Genomic DNA, 24,508 nt, shown 5'->3' on the forward strand with positions numbered 1-24,508 from the left:
GAACTGCTTCAAAAAATGGATAAAGGCATATCCTTTGTTTATCTAAACTTTAACGTTTGTTTATCTAAACTTTGTTTATCTTTAACGCTGCAGCGCGCAATGAATTGGAAGTTGATCTGTCAGCACTATCCTTATCTTCAGGGCAGATGTTTTTATTTTATTTGGCTTATAATTCCTTACTAAATGTAGTATTTCATCTCGATGTACTCCGTCTTTGATATGATTTAAATCAAATTCCTCATCATTATAATTCTCTTCCGATAGCGAAGAAAGTGACAGAGTTTATTGAAAACGAAAAAATTCGATTGACAAATTAGTTGGTAGACACAGCAATTATAGGACTTGAACAGCGGAACTTTGTAACTGAACAAGAAATTATGTCTGTTTATAGAATTAAAAAGAATGTATTATCACATAAAAAAACGAAGCAACTTAAACAACTTACATTGAAAGAAATGTTTAATAAAGTAAACAAATAAATATTAAGCTTTTTTTTTTTTTTGTAAATTTTGATACCCTTTAGATCATAATTGTTCTTTATTTCATAAATTACGGTTTCATATTTTTAATTTTATAATTTCTGCATGCCATCTTACCAGATTTAAACTGATGATCTATAATCCGGAAAAATCGATAATCCAGAATCGCCGAAGTCCCGACGAGTCCGGATTAACGACTTTTGACTGTAGTGAGTTTCCAGTGAATCAGGAACCCCACAGCACATTTTTACCATTTATGTCTGTATGTATGTAAGTAAGACAGGCAATTTTTTCATCCCTTGTAATTCTTATGTAAAACTTTTTTAAATTCATTTTTGGGGGGGATATTTAACTACTCTCATATATTTTGGATAAAATTGGACAACCAGAAGTGGTACTTTAATTGAAGCTCATAACAGCTTTTAATGAAAAACTATTCAAATACAGGGTGCCTATAAGTAAATAACACCATTTCAAAGCTGTCTACATGCGAAACCAGTGATCAGAAAATTGTGAAATTTTGTGGTGGATTTAATGAAGGGATGAGAATTTCTTTTAGCGAAAAATATAGTCATACATAGAGTCACCAGAAGGTGTTTTACTTTGGAAACCTGTAATAAAAATGCAAATCTTTGTCGACATCACACCGCAGCTTTTATAAAACCTAGAAACATTTCTGCAGAAGCACTACAGGAGGTCGTGCTTTAGGTCATAGAGGACACAGCTTTAACCCCTTCGCGCCGACTGTCACGTCTACGTGCCAGCAACGAACACACTCACCTACCGGCTGACACGCAGGCGTGCCAGAGCATTTTCCCGTTTACTACCGATTGTCACGTATTTGTGCCAGTACCTTGGAACATTTTTCAAACTATAATTTCTGCCACAAGATGGCACTGTATGCCCATATGGTTTCAGATACATGTACATTAGAACTTCTACTCGAAATGAGAGAAGCATGACTCACATACACGTGTTTTTGATTATATAAACAAACGGGGAACTAAATGTTTCCGAATGGCATGATTTATGACGTCTCTTTAAATCGCACTTTATTCGCACGTGGTAGTTGTTTATTGTAAGTAGAAGTTTTATATGCGCTAAAGCGTTGAGTATTTCGGTTTACAGTTCAGTTTTTAGAAAATAATTCGATCTTGTTAGACGTGAATTCTTTCTGTTTTTACCATTGCAATGTCGAAGTGTCGAAAATGTTTAACAGAGCATGAAATAGCAGAAATGATGCAAAATATTTCAGATATTGATTCTGAAATTCTGATATTCTGATATTGATTCTGAAAGATTAACTGAAAGACATTTTCCAAAACTTTGTTCAGAAGAGACTGATAAGAAAATGAGACGACGATGCTTCGTTTGTTCACATTCCTGGAAAAATCCTCCAAAACAGCAAATGAGTTATTACGAGTTCAAGGAATGTAACGTAGGACTGTGTGTAGATTCCTGTTTTCAAATTTTTCATACGAAAAGAGAATTTTAAGTAATATATTTAGTTTCCAGACGTATAATGTTAAAAGTCATAAAATGGTGAGTATTTAAAATAAAATGTGTAAAATATGCATTTAAACAAGAAATAAGGTAATTAAAGTATATATATAAAAATATCTATAAAGCATAAGCCGTTTAAATACTCTATAGAGCATTATTAAACAATGCGTTGATACTTCGGAAATTTCATGGATTTAGGCTTAGTAGCAAAAAAGCCCCCGGCCCTGGAGAGACGCTCGTGGAAGACACTGCTGGCCTCCGCGATAAGCCCGCGTTTTCGCTACCGGCTCGAAGAAGTTAAACTTTCTGGCTAACACCAGCATCCAGTATACAGCAGAGGCACTGGATAGACCACATTTAATTGTCCATAAGATCTTTCAGAATATTCTCCAATATTACTCTTATGAACTTTCATTTGTGCAATGGTTGCTTCCACATGATTTTGACGCTTGACTCCGGTTCTCACTTCAGCTTCTTGCTCACTTTGAGGTCGATTCGAATGGCCCTGGAATATCTTTTTTACACACAAAATGCATTTTTCATTTGGATAGTGCAAGTGAATACTCACAACTGCCGAATTTGGGAATCAGAAAATCTGTGCCTTGTCTTAGAAGTTCCGTTGCATTCACCAAAAATGATATGATGGTGTAGATTTTCTGCATCATTTATTCTTGGTGCATACCTTTTCAAGGAGTTAAGTTCCACGGGTCCAGTGTCATTCCTGATCACCGGGAAGTGATATGCATTGTTGTTAGAGAACGAAATTGTTCTATCTCTGCAAGCACGTCAGTGCCTTGCACGCACAATCTTTATGCAAGTTGGAGCTCCTCCACATACTGCACGATGTGTTACAAATGTTCTTAAATGTCATTTTACAGAAGAATGTGTCATTAGCCTGCACTTTTGTAATGTGTGGCCTCCCCGATCCCCAAACCTCATTCCATGCGATTTTTGTATTTCGGAACATTTGAAGCATCTGGTAAGTCTGGACAATCGAAGAACTTTACTTGATTTTAAAGCCCGCATTCTACGCCACGTGGTGAACATTTCCCAGCACACACTTTGGACAGCTATGGAACACGCCATCTTGCGATTTCAGAGGGTAGCTGAAAATGATGGCCCATGTGGAACATTTTTTGTAATAAAATTACAAAACTATAGTAAAGGTGTGCCTAAATGTATAATTTATTAATATAATGCCTGCTGATGACACTATTTGTAACTATTTTTTTTTTTTTTTTTTTACTGAAAGATTCTCATTCCTTCATTCAATCCACCAATTTTTCATTTTGAAAATTTTACAATTTTATGATCAATGGTTTCACTTTTAGACAGCTTTGAAATAGGATTCTTTAATTATAGACACTGTGCACAATCGAAATTTTTTAAATTTTAGTTTTTAAGATTTTTATATATTAATATGTTAAAAATTACATTTAATTAATAACATATTACATTAGGCTAAAACTGATAAACCATAAGTGCTATTTTACTTGAAGGTCTGCACAAATTTTCATGAAAAAATATATTATGTTATAACCCAAAACTCTTCAATTTTGATATTTAAAACTCATATATGCATATACAACTCTAACTGGAACAGCATTAGATTTTCACCATATATGATAAACCAGAAGTCACTTAGAACTCTGAACAGGTTTTCATGAAAAAACAGAATTACTACAATAAAAATTTAAAATAATGCAGCATATATTAAGGTTATTTCTATAATATTTAGACATATTTATTTATATCAAGCCATGAGAAGAGAGTGACTTTATAACAGCAATTCATTTGTAGAACTTCAAAAGTCTTGTAATGTGGGCCACGTTACTGAAAAATGCACTTGTTTTTCTTATGCACTGTTGATGATGATAAGGCACAACAGCAAACAAACACAGCTTTACTTCTTACAGATGCTGGAATGCATGGTAGTCACTATTCAGCTGTAATTTTAAGAACTAAAAAGCACTGCTTACTGATACTTAAATATCATAGGGATATACGTGCAAAGCAAAATTTACATTTGTTGAAATAACATAGAAGAAAATTAAATTACGACATTTATTTTAAATATATTATAAACACCATTTTCTAAAGTTAAAAACTAATTAAATTATATGTTATTCAACTGCCAAATAAAATATAATTTTCAGTGGAAAGAAATAAAGGTGTAAGCATTGATATGCATTTCGAAAACCAGTTTTCACATATTCAACACTGGTATTGGTGATGCATCACTTTAATTACACAATATAACACAGATACAACATTTAATTAATACATTTAGAAAAACTTGAGTACATATCCAAGTTGGTGACACGATCAGAGACGTTAACGAAGATAGCACTCATCATCACTGGACAAATTTAGTCTCCACACCTCAGCTCGCTGGCGGAGCTTCCCAAACTCTCTCTCACAGGCGTCTCAACAGAAGTCTCATCTCTTTACGCATGCGTATTCCTCAGTTAAGTCGTTGCCATTCACAGTTCTTTAAAGTAGGCGTTAAAATGAATTACAGTACTCGTAATGTGAGGAGTTTGCTAACGACGTTCTCTCTAGTCAAGAGCATCACAGGTCTTTCTAGTAGAGTTCAGGAGCGTTCTTTACAGACTAACTCCTTCCGCCTCCAGATTTTGTTTTCCTCGGACACAGAGGAAACAATTTTTTTTTTTTTTTAAGTTCCTACGGGATAAAATACAAGTTCAGGCAGGCGTTTGCTACAAACAAACACCTTCCGCCTCCTATGGCAATTATATCTAATAAACTATATTCCAAAATTTTATATTACAGACCTTTCTATTTTTTTGAACAACAAATTAGATTTTGTTTGCAAATGATTAACTGTAAGTGATAATGCTTTAAAATGTGCTGCAAAGCGTCTGAATATTGCCAATATGGTTTATTCCTTAATCCAGCATAATAATTATATAAAACGCCATTGAACAAGATAACAAACACAATTAAACCCTTCCATCTCTAAAACATATGCCAGCTTTTTGCATACTCCTTTTCAGGATTTGCTACACTGATAATAGAAGAATGAGGGTTATGCATTAGTTTTCAGTAAAAGATTACTTATTTCCTGATAAATTTGTGACACAAAAGTCTTAATTAGGGCTTGTAGAAATATATGATACAGTAAATTTGATGTATTTTGTAGTCTCGGTTGAACCTCATAAGTTCAAAAGTGGCATGGCCCAGTGCCACAATTGTCAAATTTTCTATCACTCCTTGGGCGAGTGCAAACTTACTCCGTAATGTGTTAAATGTGCACTCCTGCACAAACGTTCTGACTGCCATGCGAAATAGATCACGAAACTTAACTGCGATGGGTATCACGCCACAATTTTCTCAAAATGCCCAAAAAATACAACCAACATTAAGAAGAAATACTTGGGAAAAACTCAAGACTATGTTAAACCTAGTTTCAGACCACGAGGTAAGCCCTTAAACCCAGCTATGCAAAAATATATTCAATACCAAAAAACACGTTCTGCGTAGTGAAAAGCTAAAACCTGCAGAAAAAACAGAAATATTCCTAGACAAAATACACCTAAATCTATGCATCAGGGAGCGGCCAAAAACCATGAGAACGAAGAATTCATATAGCAAGGATAGCATCATGACTACCATGTTTGATGCTTTCAAAGTGAATAATAAAATTTAAAAATTATTTGCAGATTTTTCCATATAACACATTCTGAAAACCATTACTGGAATAATAGATAAAGCGGCTCTCTGCCACTGACAAGATATTTGTTTTATGCAACATTATGGAAAAAATTTTCAGTGGTGGCACTCTGAGTAGTTCTAATTAAGTGACTGTAATGATCTGTGTTTTCGATGATTACTTTCGTGGCTGGTGTTCTGCCGATGCTGTTGGTTGTTAGGTATGTTTTTATAGGTATGTTCATATGCCTTTATATTTTATGCATATTCATAAAATTAATGTAATTAATTATTTTATTTGTTATGATGCCCTTTATGAATTCACGTTGCATTTATATGTTTTACTCTCATTTTCTTTGCTCCTTAACTCACCAGCTCAATAGCTTTGTCTTCATTTTCTTCATTGCTCTTTTCTACTGTTAAGACTACTCATTCCATTTAGTGGATGTGATATTACTTAGTATAACCATATCTACTTTGTTGAGAATATTCACAAGGAATTACTCTCGATGGAGGTAGGTAACCTTCGACCAGGTAGTCTGATGTTTGTCCCACTCGAAGTCAAAACCTTGCTGGCTCATTATAAAAATCATAATTTTAAAATGATTACACTAGTCAACAAATTTAATTTTTGCTTATTAAATGGAAGTGAAAGGGAGATTATTTCCCAGTGATTTCAAATCTGTTTTTACACACGATATTTGAGCAATCCCAAGAAGGAAAACCAAAATAAGGAAAATTGTGACTTATGGAAAAAATATTTCTTTTTTATAATCAGCATACAAAAATATGGAAGAATCATCATAAATTATACATTAAAGAAAATCATTGTAGACCAATATTAGCATTATTTAGTACAAATATTTAACTACACATATGAGAGAAAAATGCTTACAGTTTCATGTTCTTTTTCAAGAGCAGCAGTAGTAGGATCCATTTCTGCATAACTCTGAAACATATACATGTGCATATATATATATATGTATGAAAAACGGGATACAAATATTGTAATAGATAGAAGAAAGAACAAAATGATATTAAAATACTGTTATAAATATGCAAAACCATTTAAATACTTTAAAAAGAAACAATTAAATGCAAAAATTTTGATTTTGCTTTTTCATTCTGCTCCAGTAAAAAGCTGGAAGTCAGCTGAAAAATAAAGTTAAAAAAAAATTAACACCTTTATTTTCTCAGTTAGCATCCAATTCCCAGATTTCTAGGTTTCTCTCGGAATACAATTTTAGGTGTTAAGGCCACAACTGTGGATCACAACCCCCAATGAGGTCGCAAAGCAAATGAAATGAAATTTACTTCTGATACACGGATTTAACCCTCCGACTTCTCAATTTGTGGACTGAAATCACTTCCAAAATTGTGTATTTTTTCCCTTGCATATTTTAAATCTATATATATTGGAGAATTGAAAAATGCACTTTTTCTTTCTAGAAAATATTTTTTTATATAGATTTTTATCATGAGAAACTTTTTTTTTTCCAACGGCAGATTGTGAACATTTACAAATGTATCCCAGTCCATTAATCTACGCAAAGCCAGATATGGTGGTCTCTTTATTATGGAGGCACCTAATAGGTGGGCCACCATCGCCTTTCCTATGAAGTGGACAGTTATAGCCATGCCTTCTCCGGGATTCAAACCCAGGCTCTTTGGTATCGCAGTCAGCTTCCCTGACCACTATACCGACTGGGCGGCCTGGGTTGCTCTAAGATCATGAGAAACTAAGTTGCCAGAAAAACCAATTTCAGATGTTATCACCAAAAAAAAATCTTTTTTTAAATAAATTTCAGTCGAATTATAGTTAATTTCTATTTATTGCATAATATAAAAAAGTAAAATTTAAGAAAATATAAAGCGCTGAGGTAAAAATACCTTAGAAATGCAGTTTAGTATGATAGAGTTCAAAACAGGGTTCAAGGCAAAGTCCAACTTCACAGTCTTTGCACCAGATTCAATAAATCTAATTAATAATCAATCTAATTATTAATCTAATCAATAAATATAATTAATAATTTAATTAAATAATTCAGATAATCACTGAACGTTTCCTAGCAGCCATTTCTATAAGAAAAAAGCATCAAAGAGTGAAGTTTGAGAGCTAATACCATGTGCATTTAAATGCCCCAATTTAGTGGACAATTAACGATATCTGTTGGCCAAAACGTAAACTAAACGCCTAATACTGTATATAAATTATTTCAATGGTTAAACGGGGGAAAAAAACGGGATGCGCTCCTCAATAAAGGAAGAAAAACATATGCCCGCGGAAATCGCGGGATGAGCAAATTTTGCTACATTTGAGTTGCCCGTGGAAATCGCGGGATGAGCAGCCAGAGGGTTAAAGAACCATTAGTCACAGTCTTTTTGATATCTTTAATATACTGCATTTTCTGTAGAGAGCAATTATAAAAATATAATACTCAGCCCGATGAGGCGCAAATTACATTTAGATATTGAAAAATAACACTAAGCACATCATAACAGCAGTGTCACATTGAAATTTCAGACTGTAGGTTATTTCAGAATCAAAATATGCCGCAAACACACAGATATAATGTCCTGTGTCACATAGACATACCAAAAATAAGGTCAGAGTCACTGCAAATAATGTAGTAATAACACTTTTCTACTATAGCCAGTTATTTTTGTTTCCTTGCAACAACTGCGTATATTGCAAGTACAATACTTCATTCTATTTTAGTGTTTTATTCAACTTTGGTTGACATTTATTTGAATATTGTAAGAGATGTTATTATTGTAAGAGATGTTATTTTATCTAAATTTTAAAATAAAAATGTTTCTGAGCTGTGGATAAATGAGTAAGACACTTGAGTAAGACAAGTAATGATGCAGCTGGCAATGCATCTCTTCAAATAGGATCTAGTAATCAGAAAGAAGCTTCTGAGATGAGAAAAGAAAATATGATCAGATATTCCTCCAATCTGATTGATTTTAGTTGCAACAACTGTGATGATAAAGAATAACCTCTTTGTTTAATTTGCAATAATGGTCTGAGTATGGAGAGCACAAAACCATCGAAATTAAACAGAGATCTTGAATCCATTCATCCTTCATATGCCAGTAAAACAAAAGAATGTTTCGAAAGACTGCTAAAATATTCAAATAGAGAAAAGCAAGATTTTGAGAAATTTATCACTCTTAAAAAAAATATTTACTCATGTCACATGAAGTTTCACACCTGATTGTTAAAAATGAAAAGCCGCACACCATCGGAGAAGATCTTGTATTACCTGTTGTTATTTACTTCAGGGAAGCAAATATGATGATGAATTTTCCAAAATTCCTTCATCAAGCAACATTGCCACCAACATAATTTCTGAAATTAGCAATGACCAATTCAAGCAGTTTATTGCTGGACTTGAAGATAGTTTAAAATTTACAATTCAGCGTAATGGAACAACTGATACTTAAAAAACAGCTTAGTTATTAATATATGTCAGATGCATTTATTAAAAGATATCGATGAAGAATTGTCATATTGTTGTTCTTTGGAAGAACATACAAGAGGAGGAGACATATACAATAAAGTTGACAAGTTTTTTAAAAGTGAAGGTTTAGAATGGAAAAATTGCATTGGAATACGCACAGATGGTAAAAAAGCGATGACAGGCAAAAATATTAGTTTTAAATAATTTATTAAAGCTATTGGTAATAAGCTTGTAAATTTTTCTCATCGCTTGATTCCCCCAGAGGCCTTTCCAGCAATAAAATTAGCAAACAAATAAAACAATGTGCTTCAGGATGCTGCTAAAATTATAAACTTTATCAAAAGCCATATAACAGAGAGCCAAAGGACAAAGGTTTAAAAATAAATGGCTGTTAAGCCATTTATTTTTAAACCTGTGCATGTCATTTAAACATCGACTCCATATATAATAAAAATTATTATTACATACAGAAAAGTAAGATAGATGGGTCAAGAGGGTGAAATTTAAGATTGCTTCATTATAATATAAAACTACTTACCGTTTTTTTAACTGTTAAACAAACAAAACTGATCTTGATGCTCTTTTTCAAAATGGCTTACGGCTATCAAAGCTCTACTATTTATCTGATATTTCTGAGAAAGTAAACAATCTTTTCTCTTCGAGGAAAAAACAGCAATATATTTATTTTTAATGACAAAATTGGAGGTTTCATTAAAAAGACCATTGGCAGTTTTGTAACTGGGGGAGAGGAGATTGCAAAACTTTAAATGAAAAATTTATTATAAATCATTTAGAAATTCTACAAAGTTTTGTAAATACTTAATATCGACTTTTGATTTCAAAAAGTTATCTTGCATTAAAAAAACTGTTTTTCATTGGCATTAATGAGATTAATAACCTGCCATATAAAGTCCAAGAAGGATTTGTCGAGCTATCAAGTCGCTTAGAATTTGACTTCCCATGAAAATTTTGACAGAATTCTAGATTTGAGCTAGAAATGAATATCCCACAAATTCTGGAATGGCATTAAATGTTTTTCTGCACCATATATGAAACAACATTTTTAGCTTTAACACTTATAAAATCCAAATACTGTTCAATGCTGAATAAACTTGACAAACATCAGCAGTGTCAAATACTTTTCAATCCGAATGCTGTTCAATGCTGAAAAACTTCAAAAATATATTCAGCAGCGTCAAATATTGAACCAAGATTTAATTTGTTATGTAAGGAAAAAACAAGCACATCCATCTCATTAAAACATGATTTTCTATTATTAATTTTTGCATACCTAAAGCAAATCCTAAAACTATTTCTTTTCATATGTACACTCTTTACCAAAGAAATAAATTATTTATGTGAAAATACTTATTTTTATATATTTGTTTCATATTTAATATCTTTGGGGTTGAGAAAAATCTCAATGATAAAGGGTCAAAAGTTTAATGAAGAAATGAATCCCTGAATGAAAAAAAGTTCTGACGAGTAAAGAAAAATGAAATAAGCCCTCAGTAAGCTCATAATAAGTGGTGTATTCTTTCAGGGAGAAACTTAGAGAACTATCTAAGGGTATTTATATTAAACAAGGAAGAGAGCTGGAAATCAGCCCTCAGTTAACTGAATTAATCCCTCAGTAAGCTTCACATATAAGAGATAATGTACAATAATTAAGAACTTCAACAATGTTTGAATGAAATTCAAAAAAAAATATTAAAGGATTTAAAATATAAATTGCAAGCTTATATGTACTCATTCAATTTTATAGTTGACCAGAATTTGAAGGGGGAAAAAAAAACAGTCTTTAAATGCAAAGTCATGTATGGTCCTGTCTAATCTGAAATCATATATGGCAGTTCTACTTCAATTCACTTCCCAGCTGCAGAGTGAACAGTTTGCATAGCTGATTTCCAGCTCTCTTCCTTGTTTAATATAAATACCCTTAGATAGTTCTCTAAGTTTCTCCCTGAAAGAATACACCACTTATTATGAGCAAATACACCGCTTATTATGAGCAACAATTGGTTTCATATTATCAGAGTATTAGTGAATAATCTTTGAAACTGAAGTAAAATCACTAAATAAAGTCCAAACAGACTATAAAAATTAGCAAGAATAAAAAAAAATTTGCCAAGTAAGGGATTATGTCATCAAACGGCTTATTTCCGATTTTCATCAGCTATTTAAAATTATTCAAAAAAGCACACTTAAGCTTTGATATAAAATAACTCAACCGATTTTGAGGATGATCAGACATGGGTCCCTCTTCTTGAGGAGCAAAACAATTTTTGCAGAATTTTTCCCTTTTTAATCCTTATTTAAAAAAAAAAAAAAACTGAAAAACATATAAGCCAAGTTTAGGTTGCTATTTTGCCTAATTATAAATTTTACATATGCATGTTCTCTTTCAATGAATGAGTGTTAGTTCAGTTTAGTTTATTTGTTTACAGCAAAGAGCTCGAGGGCTATCTGCCAAAGGGGAGTGATGCCTTCGTGGAGGACCTTTCTACGGGAAACATTTTTTAATCTAATGGCCGACACTTGCCTATTCAGCATTAGCCACTCTTAAAGCTAGAAGTGATGGCTATTTTATTGTGGAAGTGCCTAACCAGTGGCCACAGTTGCCTCCTATGAAGGAATGGACAATTATAGCCATGTCTTCTTCAGGATTCAAACCCGGGGCCTTCAGTAAAGCAGTAGGTTCCAATAATCACTGTACCGTCTGGATGGCTCAAAGGGAACTGGCTCATATATGCATAGGGAAAACCATAAAGACACCTATGCAGACAGCCTGTTTGCTGAGATTTAAACCCCAGGCCAAACTACCAGTGTTCAACAACTTTGCAGCTAGGCCAGCGAATAAGGGATGCCCTTTGATTATTAATAATAGGGGTATAGCATCAATTAAATAATTTACAAAAATGTTATGAACAAACAGTTCATAAATGAACTACTGCTTTAAACACATTATGAGCAGTTCAAAAGTGAACTATTGATTTAAAGACATGAATAATATATAAACAAATTTTTGCATCTTGCTACCTAAAATTCTAGGGCAAGTACTTATTTATATATTTCTTGTTATATTTATATTAAATTAGTTAAAATTTCATTGCTGTTTTGAAAGATATTTTTTCTTGTCACTTAAAAGTTATTAAAACAACTTTCGTCTCGACAAACGTGATCACATTAACTGGCGCTTACTGTAATAAACTTGGAATTTCTAAACTATAGAAATTTAAATTATTAAAAAATTTGGTACTTTTTGATTATCTGACTAACTCTGAAGATAATTCACCAGACACTGCTGTGTGTCACTAAGCTAAGCAACCAAAAACACTGGGTAAATGTCTATATGGCAACACAGGAGCTGTGTGCAGGCAGCAGACAGGAGCAGATTTTATCTTTTCAAATGTGATGGTCATTTTTCTAGTTAGTGCTTGTTCTGATTAGTCTTTCATAAATTTATGCATAGTTTCTCCACAGCCATATTAGGAATACTAATAGGAGTGTGGAGTTTCCCGGCTAATAAAAATGAAAGCACTGCATTTCTTCGGAAAAATTATGTTTTGGCTAACACGGAATGCAAAAATTCACACTGCTTGAAGCTGTACATTGTAAATGATCAAATTTGACTAAAAATGCCACTCTCTGAAGTGCAGTTCTCTGATGTTTTTAAAAGCGAAAACAGATAGCTGTATGGAAAAACATATGCATGGGAAAACAATAGCATAAAGTGAAAAAAGACAATATGCATGATGCTAAATTTCTGCAATTTTCTGATTTTTCTAAGCTAAAACAGATCGCTGTGTAAGTGGGGAGAAGAACAGAAAAAAGAAAAAAAAAAAAAGTGTTTTATTATGGATATTTCTCGCATTTTTAATTTTGTTACTTGGTTGCCATTTTATGTAATTCTTACTGCACCACCATTTTTTTAAAATGACTGCTGTCTTTCATGTCTTAGGTTGGTGAATAATTAATCGCCAATGTCTGTCGCTTTTTTGAAATGGCTAGGTGGATAATCTGAAAGTATCAAAAATTTCAATATAGGTAATACAATAATTTATTTTCAATTATTATACATTTTACCTTAATGAAATTAATGTTAGCTCTAATAAATCAATAAATATTCCAAAAATAATAAAATTACATTGACATATATTTATCAACTTTTGTTACAATATTTTTAATACCTTTTGAACATGATTGATTTCATCATGCTTTCGCTTTTGGTTTCGAGTGATTTTTCTGTTAGTTTGATCAATCCGGCTGGCCATCTGGTTATTAAAATTGTCCCTGCTTGATGTAAAATCAAATCTGTCTAGAGGTACCCATTCATCAAGCCTACGATTACCTTCAAAAAATAAAATTAAAAAACATATAAAAGAAAAAGCAACACTTTAAAAAGAATTGACATTAAAATATGATAAACTACAGACTTCCGAAATAACTATTATAATTGTAACAGAATAGACATTTCTCCACTCCTTTTTTATCTCCACATGATAACTGTTTTAACGTCTAGAAGATGAAAGCCTCAGAAAACTGGTGCAAAGTTTTTGTAAAAATTTAAAAAGTATTAAAATAAAACATTTAAAAAGAATCCTCTTCTTCAGTTACACTACAGCCTATCACAGGGCAAGGCCGTCCCAACAAGTTTCCTCCAGCGGATCCGATTAGTCGGTACGGTCCACCAGAGATTGATTTTTAAAGTTCTGAGATCTGCCTCCTCACAGTCTATCCATCTTGAGCAAGGTCTTCCTTTTTTCCTGGTACACTCTACACTTGCAAAGGTCACTTTTTTAACAGGGTTCAAGGTATCACATCTAAAAATATGTCCAAGTCACTTGATATGATAAGATTTGATGACTTGGACAATATTAGGTTGTTTGTACCTTCTATACATTTCACGATTTAAAAAAAATACTGTATCATAAAATTTGAGTTGCTCAGGTACTCACTACAATTGATGATAGAAAGCCTACCCCTAAAAAAAAGTTTTTTTAAAATAAGATACTATTCAAAAATTGCTGTTTACATTAATTATGTTTTGTTATATATCAAAACCATTTCAAATCTTCATATTTACTGCAAGTTCATGTTGAGTAAAAAATATTAAAGGAAAATTTAGGTGCATTTGAATGAAGTTTGCTACATTAAAAACTTAATACAATAGCTCGTACAAATGTAAACAACGAAAGCTCATTGAACAGATATTTTAAAAACCTATGGCATTAAAAAGACGATTGAATGAATTTCTAAATTATAAAGAAATTACACTTGTCAGAAAGGTATGTTACAAACATTTAAAACGAAACAAAGATCAAAGATAAAATTTAATTAATTTACTGTGGTACTAAACTAGTAAAAGAAATAAAAACAAATTAAATTTTCATTAAATAAAAATTAATGTATTAAATAATAATAAAAACTTTCATTATTTGCTAGAATAAAAAATAAAATTTTAATATTTTTCCTGCATTTACTGATCTATCTGAAATCAAAATGTGATTTAATGCAAAAGAAAGTAATTGTTGGAAAATTATTAAAATACAGCCTTCTTCTAACTTTTGAAATATTTTTGTGGTTACCAAATGGCAAATCATCAGCATAAATTTTCTTTTCAAACAGCTGGACCCCTCTCCTCCAAAAAGGAACCCCTAAAAACTATAAAAATGACAACAACTTTCCAGAGTCGAATGAAAAATGAAGGCCATCTCCTTTTACCAATGTCAGATTAGTATATGAATTGTTGTTTTCCTACCTCCTATAATTCCCATTTTAGGTATTCAGTTTTTTACCACTAAAGAGAGTGCTTTTGAGTTTTATGTTAAATCCTTGCTAATCACTCAGATTTATATCTGATATATTGAAATTTTAGAAATATATGTAATAAAAATACTTTTGTAATTTTTATCCATTAAAAGTTCTTAAAATTTTAGATTTGGATGTAACTTACTCACACAGGGAGTGCCAAGCATCAAGGACATTCCCTATTAGGGGAATACTACATATATTTTACTAGGTGATTCATTGATTTCTTGAAAATGTCGTAAACAGAGAAGTGTTAGTCTGTCTACTCGTGAAGCAGAATTATTTTCTATTTCTGAAATTTGTATGGATATTATATGAACTGTAAATTTATTATCAGAATTAAAATGTAAACAATTTTTGGATGGTGCAGTGGCTTTGAATACAGACAGTCAAGCAGCTATCCAGTGGATCAACTGTGCCAGATCTTCGACGAAATCCAGACACATGAACTTACGTTTCCATTTTATGAAGGACTTATTAAAGGACAATGTCATTAAGTTGGAATATTTACAAACTGATAATATGATTGCAGATTTTCTTACTAAGAGTGTCAATTGAAAATTATTTCCTTAATTTCTTAAATGTAATGTGTTATGTATTGTTTGTATTTCATTTTTGTACTGAAAACATTTTACTCACAGGAGGGATGTGTTGGGTAAAGGCGAGCGAACTTTTTTTCTTATGTGCATGCATATTAATTATGCTGGTGCAGCTGTCTCTTCTCCCGACACATCCGTCATTCGAATATACGGAGATGGTGAGATAATATATGCTGTGTAATGGTCAATATGATTTGCTGTGTGCTCTTTTTATTCATCATTTGTTATACCTGTAAATAAAGTGTGTTGTCCTACGATGGCTTCTTTACTCTAAATATGGACCTCTGAACAACACTTTGTTATTCTATTTAAGATGTGATAACCCACTAACTTATCTTGTAGGGTTATAAGACAAATTCCGCTTCCAGATCTTATGCAATGTTACAAATGTAACATTAGTCAGATAAGGGACTAAGTCAAATAAGTGTTTGCATAAGGGGGGACCAATGCTTTGCTGATTTTTTCACTGTATGTAGCTGTGCCTTTTGAATAAAAAATCTTGTTCCATTCAGCTAACTCCTTCTTGATGTGGCATTCCCCCCCCCCCACCTTAAAGAGTATACATACACAGCCATGCCTTTCAGCATCAGGTGAAGAAATATCTAGGTAGAATTCTGATGAAGACCATAAGAAACCTTTTACACTGCATTCCTTATAACAGGTATGCATAAAAGAGTATTTCTGGGCAACTTATCTTGAATGTTCTACATAAGTTGTAGACATAAAAAAAAAAAAAAAAAATTATAAAATGTACTTAATCTAAACAATTTAAAAATTAAAAACAGCATCCAAATACAAAATTAAACACTAAAACTATGACAGAAACTTCTCCAAATATTTCAAAATTCTTATACTTACAGCCTTCATAATGGATGAAGTACTCCCTGTGGCCATTTTTGTCATTATAACGGGTCTGCAATACCTCAGCTGACTCTTTAAGGAAAAAAATTCATTCATTAAAAATATTTAACTTTCCAAGACTTTGAAAAATTTTCAATTTTTATCATTTCAAAAACAAATGTATATCAATAATATAGTCTCTACAATACTTTTTCTACCTTTCATCCTCATGTTCTTTAAATGCAACGAGAATTAAGTCAACCTTAAAAGTGGGTAGAAGCAAAAAAATACTAAAAATAGCTGAATAAAACTTGAATTTCATTAAAATCAACACTTGATTAACAAAGAAGTAAATTTTTAATTTCTTTAATTCTAATATACTATTGTGCATTTAAATACTTTTTATCCCTTCCTCTTCCAACAAAACTTGTAGGTGTTTCTTATAAATTGCACACTACTGAATCCAAATATCATACATATATTTTTCACTATACTCTGCCTTAAGGGAACCAAAACCTAAATGTGTTTGTGCCAGAAAATTTCTCTCAGATTCTATATCTTTTTTGTATGCATACTTTTTATTAGGTTTTTATAAACTGAGGCAAATAAATCTATAGTCTCTCCAGCCATCATCAAGCATAGTGTTTATACATAGAAGTACCTCTTTAGGATTAATATTTACAGAAATACTAATTCATAGCCATCTTTTTTAAACACGCAGCACAATGTCACATTTTTGGCTTATGCTACGCATGGGGCTACTTAGAACTTGCTTTCCATTATATAATTCAATAGCACAAATACCATTTTCTTCACCATCAGGAAGAGCATTTCATATATGATTGGTGTTCTTATTAGGCACCCTAACATTATGTTATCAGGAACCCAATGGAACTGAAGTCCTCTTCCCAATTCACTCCTTGTTTTTTTTATGTTAGCAGTCAACCTAATCTGAATACATGTGTATGCATTCCGAGCAGTGGTAATTTAGAAAGTAATGAAAAAAAAAAAAAAAAAAAAATACTGACAGAAGTAAAAGTGAACAGAAAAGGCAGCTTCCAGAAAGAATACTTCACCCTCTGAATTTCTTGAAGTGTAATAGTATCTATGTCAATCGTTTAATGACCATTCGAAATGGATTCTGTTTATGGCATATTTGGTTTGAAAATTGCAGTAACTCTACTCCCGCTCTCCTTGAAAAAACAATAAAATGCTCATTAATCACCTAACAGAAAAAAAAGAAAACAAATGTCATGAAACATTCTGCCCAAAAGGGAATCTCCAACAGCCAAATTTTCTAACTTTGGAGACTGACACAATAATTTGGTCCAGCTCATGTACTCAGTTTCGACCAATTCCATAAATATCTGTGTTGAATGATGAACTTATATTTACAAATTCTTAAGGAATTAATTTCTTACAAAATATACACTGCATTTCTTCATACTAAGACACAACATTTTTTTCTTAGCTCAGTATCACTAAAATCTGAATGTACTTAAAATCACTTAACTAATCAATCACAGATATTTTCCTTATTATTCCACAGTACTTTAATATCTCAGATATATTACTATTGTTAATAAGCCCAATAGGTTTAAGTAATTTTGGGAACTCCCACAAGCAGGATTTTAGAAAGCAAATTCAGGCAATTACAGAATTTATTATCACTGATTTATTTGCGAAAAAAAAAAACTTGGCACTTAAGCTAAATATTTTTTATATTAACAATTTTCAAATTTATGTTTTTTCCCACAGCCAAATAGAATACAAAAGTAATAAAAAAGTGTAATATAGCATTTATATTGTATTCATGAAAAAGAACAATATTTTCTATTAAATGAATCTGAAATGTCTAGCATATTTTCACTAAATTCAGAATTACAACTCATTTAGCAATTTAAACATGAAGCATTTTAAAATGCATGAAGAAATAGGCTTATATTATATTTAATGCACTTTTATCGGTCCTTTCTTAATTTTATAATACTATGTTATAAACATTTACTTACAAGTTCATCGCTTGATTTATTTTTTAAACTATTCTTTATCAAATTTCATTAAAGTTGTCTCGTGTGCTCATAGTTTTGCTATATAAAATCCCACGATATTTTCTTTTTCTTTTCCCTTCGGGTAATTTTTTCTCCATTATTCATTGAAATCTTCATATTTCTTGCTTTCCGAGTATCAAACGTTTTAATTAACTTGTATTAGTGCCCAATGAACATGTGATGTCTTTCTTCTATTAGTATAGAAAAATCTCTTAATTGTTCTTCATATATTGGAGATGTAAATAACTTTTTATTAGGTTTTTAAAAGCTCCATTCAGCTCAGACTAATACTGCAATGTACAATGCAACTGACTCATGATATCCAATTAATTTTTTTTTTTTCAAATATACTGAAAATACTGCTACAGAACTGTTGGTAATTTGTTACCACCTGGGGTACAGAGCTTGTCTGTATTTCCTGAATTTTATTTGGGGTACTTAAACCATCTGAAATCACTACACAACTGCTATCTAGATCTTCCTTACAGTTTAACAAATTCTAAATTTCACAAATAACACTAAACACATCACATTCATTACCTTAGTGTTTAACTCTTTTTCTAAAGAACTTAACAAGACACTAAAACAATGAAAAAATTTACTACTGATTGATTCTGTTTCAGCACTGAAACAAAATTTCAGCGATTGATTTTCTTTCAATAAAATAGGATCATCTCTACTTTCAGAAAAAAACTGCTTTAAAAAAAAATTTCTGCATATGATACCACTACATTGAACAGTACCCTCTAAAAATGTAACCAATTAATTTGATTCTTCTTTAGTTTTTAGAGTTCTTCAATAACACCTAGCATTCCATTCATAAGTTTCAGCATATGTTGAATCACTTTAATAACTTTCTTGATATGAACAGGAATACTGTACCAGATCACAAAGAAAATTTTAATGCTGTAATTTTGTTAAACAAACATGTATTACATTCTTCACACTTAACAGCTTTAATCCTTTTAAATCTTGCCTTTCATTTTATTTCATAGAGTGGTTTCAGCTTAAAGAACACAAGATTAGTCAGAATTGAATTTCAATTCAATTTTTAATAGATGTAGAAAACAGATTAAACAACTTTTGCTACAAAAGAAAAGAATTTAGTGCAACTGTTTAAGGTTTAACTGCATCACTGAAAACCAAATTCAAACTGCGAGCAAAATAAGCTATATAACAAGCTCTTCAGTTTATTTAAAAACTGCAAGCCAATGTCTCGCTTCTTTTTAAACTTCTCACGCTGCTTCCATTACTACCTGACAATACACAGCAGTCTGCAAGAGATATTCCAAAGTCAGATAATACACTTTTTTGCAAAAAAAATCGAAGCACAAGAACTTTTGCGATTGTGACGAAATTTCGTATGCAAAACATCTTGATTGAACGTGTAAATGATCAAAGTTTCAAGGACATGAATGATGGACATGGAAATGAACAGGAATTGCGATTATTGCACGCAATTCGCAAAGTATAAAACCAGTAATAGAGGCGGAAATTTTATCTTTTTTTGTTGCTGCCATTGTAATTCCGTAAAGAAGCAACTAAAGATGTCATTACGACGATATCGAAGACCTTACAGACAACTAAAGGACTTCGAATGTGGTCGCATTGTAGGGTTGCAAGAAGCTGAGTGGTCATACCGAGCAATAGGACACCACCTGCAGCATACAGACACTGCTGTGCAAAGATGTTGGCAGCAATGGTTGCTACAAGGAAATTGCTGATGAAATGAATGCTTTGGAAGACCAAGGATCACAAATGCCAAACAAGATAGGACCACCCCAACGGTATCATTGTCGACTATTCAATACCACTCACATATATATACCACTCACATATCTCTGGACAGTCTAAGTGCGGCTAATACTCTTCCTTGGGCAGCAAGGTCACCAGACCTTTCACCAATTGAGCAAGTCTGGGGCATGATAGGCCGCCAGATTCGGGCACCACAAAATATCGCAGATCTGGAACGACAACTGATGAATGCCTGGCAGAATGACGTTAGGTACTTCTAAAACTCCTTGCCTCGACGAATTCAAGCATGCATTGCCGCCGGGGGCGTTTCAAATAGAAAATAACACCTCTAAAATTCATTTCTATCTTCTTTCTAAAAAGAGATCGCTAGAGCAGATTTCATGAAAAATATAAGTTTTAATTTTACTAATGTATCATATAATCCTCATTTAATAATTAAAATTTATATTTTTAAAATATTTTATATGTTTTTTACTTTGATATGCTGATAATGTTTGCTGACTTATGACAAATAATGATAGGTAGAGAATGACACTTTTCTTTCATTTCTAAAAAAACTGCAAAATTATGCATAAGTGGTTGTGTTAAGAAGTAACATTTTTATTCACTGTCGCACCTTCATCTTGGATGTTCTTTAACAATTTACTAACGGTCATGATATTTTCTATATACCTTGCACTTTTTCTTTAAGCTTTTGCTGATATACGGACACAATGGAAAAAGGAAGAGTTTTGTTTTAAGGCAACTTAAATTAATTTGGAATAGAGAAATGGAAATTAAACACAATTTGCAAATTTAATTTTTCATAAGAATTAAGTAATGGAAAATTCGGCTAACAATCAGTAATCCCATATAAAGGAAGGACTAATTCATCGAGGTTAGTACAGTTCAAAATACAAGAAGGTGGAGTTACTTCTCTATGAGACAGAGGATGAAGAAAGGAGTGATATTATACTTCTCTTCAATAAATTAACATAATAAATTTCAAGGAATACCATGTACTGTGTTTCCATTCTGTTTAAACTTAAAAATATACATCTACGAATTGCACAATCTAGGCATTGCACACAAATCAACCAAATAAACTAAACTAAATTACGAAAAATTCAAAAAACAACAATAACAACAGAAATTCATCGTAAGAAACAATGAACATAACAATCTACAAAATAAAATGAACTTACCATAATACATTCCTGAATAAAATTTCGCCAGTCACAGAATGTCTCAGAACAAAAGTGATACGATTTTGCTATATCACGTCTTTCTGAGATTCAAAATTTCAAAAGTAACGATAAAAACTCAAACTTCCTCCAAATTTAACATACTACACGAAAACCACAATCCAAATCTTAAACTCTATAAAAAAAATAAATAAAAAAAAAAAAAAAAAAAACTTAAAAGTATGTGGCTGATACCAGCAACCATTTGACTGCAAATCCACACAAGAACTATCAGAAACGCCCTTCTTCGTCCGCGTTCTCACAGCAGCTCCGCTTTTCGGACATTTTAAAAGTCCCACAGAAATTCCAAAAATACACTTCAATCCTCATAAACACACCGTAAACAAAAGACTCGTTAACAACTCCAGCATCGTACCTTTTAATACTAAATTTACTTTCCACACAATCTAAAATACGCAACTGAAATCTTGCCACCACGTCTATCATTGCAACATACGCCATTTCTAAACATGCATGACACGAACCAACAAGCAATTAAACCACTCCAGCAAAAGATTTTTCAACGTCAACAGGGTTGCCATACGACACGCTATCGCGCAAAAACAGCGCAGAACACATATCACCACATTTGGTGATATTAGGATGCATATAAAAGTAGAGCCGAATACAATAATATAGTTCCCAATGTTGAACCTTTTTAAGAGACTTTAGGGTACAACTCTAATATATGCCCTAAAAGTAGAGCCGAATACAATAAGTAACCTGTATAAAACATAGTTCCCAATGTTAAACCTTTTTAAGGGATTTTAGGGTACAACTCTGATATATGCCCTAATTTCACCAAATGTGGCGATATGCGTTCTGTGCTGGTTTTAGGCACGATTGCGTGTTGTATGGCAAGCCTGTTGACGTTGAAAAATCTTTCGCTGGAGCTCGTTCGTTCACGTCTGTGTCTGAGAAGATAGGAGGGGAAGATAAAATGGTGGAAGTTGTTGAAGTTCGGCAAAAGGAAATATTGTGGCCATCCTGTTGAGGACCAGTGGGTATTTGGAGGTGTGGAAAGAGGGTCTGGGAGATTAATTATTTTTAGTGGCTATGCATGATAGAAATAGGGATTTGTGATTTTATTTGTGAACCATAGTATGAATTTTCTGGATAGTGTGTCTGGCTGTCATATAAATACGATAGTAATTATGTGGCGGCAAGTTAAAGGCGGTATGAAATTGGTATTTCGGTTGGTCGAAAAAGCATTAATTCATGGTAAGTGCATTTTATTTTATTCTTATTTTGTAGAATGTTATGTTTATTGTTTTTTCAGCATGAATTTCTGTCATTATTGTTGTTTTTTCTTAATCGTTTGAAATTTATTTTAGTTATTTTAGTTTATTTTGTCGATTACTGCATAGTGCCTAGATTGTGCAATTCGTAGATGTTTTTTAAAGTTGAAACAGAACGCTGTGTACATGGTATTCTTTGAAAATTATTGTTGTTACGTTAATTTATTAAAGCGAGGTGTGCATAGTTCGTAGATTTGCTCGTTGCCTAAATTGTGCAATTCATAGATGTTTTTTCAAGTTGAAACAGGATGCCGTGTACATGGTATTCTTTGAAATTTATTGTTGTTAATTTATTAAAGCGAGGTGTGCATAGTTTTTAGATTCATTCGTTGCCTAGATTGTACCATTCGTAGATGTTTTCAAGTTAAAATATATCGATGCGTACATGGATTCTTGTCAAAAATTTTTGGTTAGAAACTTAACGTTTTTGCTATCTAAATTTTTTGTTTCGAATTTTTAGCTTAAATTGTGCGTTCAAAACGTAGTTTTTGCATGTGCGAAAACTGCATTTTTGGAGACATTTTAGGCTTAAAGTTTGAAATGTAGAAGAAAAATTTAGATAGTAATATGGCAGCGTGGAGTTTCTCACCAAAAATGTTTGGCGAGAAATTTGGTGACTTGAGGGCGCATATCAGAGTAGTTTTCTATTTTAGCGCATTCCAAGAATTTTTTAAATGAAACAGCGTAACTAAAAAAAAAAAAAAATTATTCCACTAAATTCAACAACAAGCACAGTTAATTTGTTTAGCCTGCTTGCATATGAGCTATCTTCCTATCACGCAGAAAATAAACAGCAAATATGTAATGTACGAGATTATTCAAAATCTGGTACCCGATGAAAATGTGTTGACTTGTTGAAAGCTGCTAGGCAAAATATATTTAGAAATTTTAATATAAATCACCTTCATACAAGCATTTGTAAACGCAACTATTTATCTGCAACAATATGAATTCTTTAACCAAATATTTAAAACTATAATTAACACATAAAGTATTCAATACCTATGATATGAAAGCTATGATGTATACTTTACAAATAAAGCAAACTTATACTGTTTAAGAACAAAAGTAAAAAAAAAAAAAAAAAAATCCACAAAGAAATTCATTAATCACAAAACTATAAATATTCTTAACAAACCTTTTTCACATAAACGTAAAAATATACTTAAAGTTGATCAATACATACGCCATGTATCATCGGATCGCCGTACAGTATAAAGTCCCCCAATTTTTAATCGTGGTTGACGTTCACAAATATTCCAGTTATTTGGGCCAATACTTTGAATATCTGTCATTTCACAATCCTCCATAACTACTATGCAATATCCTCAACAATTTTAATATTTATAACGATAAAAAGAAAATTACGATATCTTCACAGCAATATAGAACGAATTCGGCGAACAACCGCGCCGATTTCAATTTTCGTCGTACTCTCACGGTTAGTGCTCAGAACAAAACTCAGACAACGAGGGCTAGCTCATAGAGCTTTTCCAGTACCACCTACAGACAGAAAAGAAATACAAATAATTATGACATACAAAATAATAAATACAGCGTGTATTTTTATCTGTTAAAAGAGGAAAAAGAATTTTTTGTCAAATTTTTTGTTCGAATTAGCCGAAGTGATCAAAATGTAGTTTGAATTAATAAGATATTTTTAACATTAATTCTAATAAAAGTTTTTGGGCCCTTGTATTAGTTCGAATTACCAGAAGATTCGAAATAACCGAATTCGAATTTACGAACGTCCATTGTATTTAACCAGTTCACCGTTTGCCCCGAGAAACCCCCCCCCCGGGGGTCGACG

General features: G+C 32.1%; 1 protein-coding gene across 2 annotated transcripts in view; it reads right to left on the minus strand.

Moving 5' to 3' along the window:
* The window catches only part of LOC118192000 (histone acetyltransferase KAT8-like), a 135,164-nt gene extending 111,027 nt beyond the window's left edge, over nucleotides 1–24,137 (minus strand). For both annotated transcript variants that reach the window (XM_085808504.1, XM_085808505.1), the window contains exons 1-4: nucleotides 23,885–24,137; nucleotides 16,390–16,464; nucleotides 13,312–13,472; nucleotides 6,550–6,603 (exon numbers count right to left, since the gene is read on the minus strand). In XM_085808504.1, the coding sequence (XP_085664630.1) occupies nucleotides 6,550–6,603; nucleotides 13,312–13,472; nucleotides 16,390–16,464; nucleotides 23,885–24,008 (414 nt within the window). In that variant the 5' untranslated portion in view covers nucleotides 24,009–24,137. The remainder of the gene's footprint in view (nucleotides 1–6,549; nucleotides 6,604–13,311; nucleotides 13,473–16,389; nucleotides 16,465–23,884) is intronic.
* Nucleotides 24,138–24,508: the final 371 nt, after the last annotated feature.

Source organism: Stegodyphus dumicola, chromosome X1 (genome assembly GCF_044657685.1).
Source record: "Stegodyphus dumicola isolate Sdum_Otavi_A_Nest chromosome X1, ASM4465768v1".
Taxonomy (NCBI): domain Eukaryota; kingdom Metazoa; phylum Arthropoda; class Arachnida; order Araneae; family Eresidae; genus Stegodyphus; species Stegodyphus dumicola.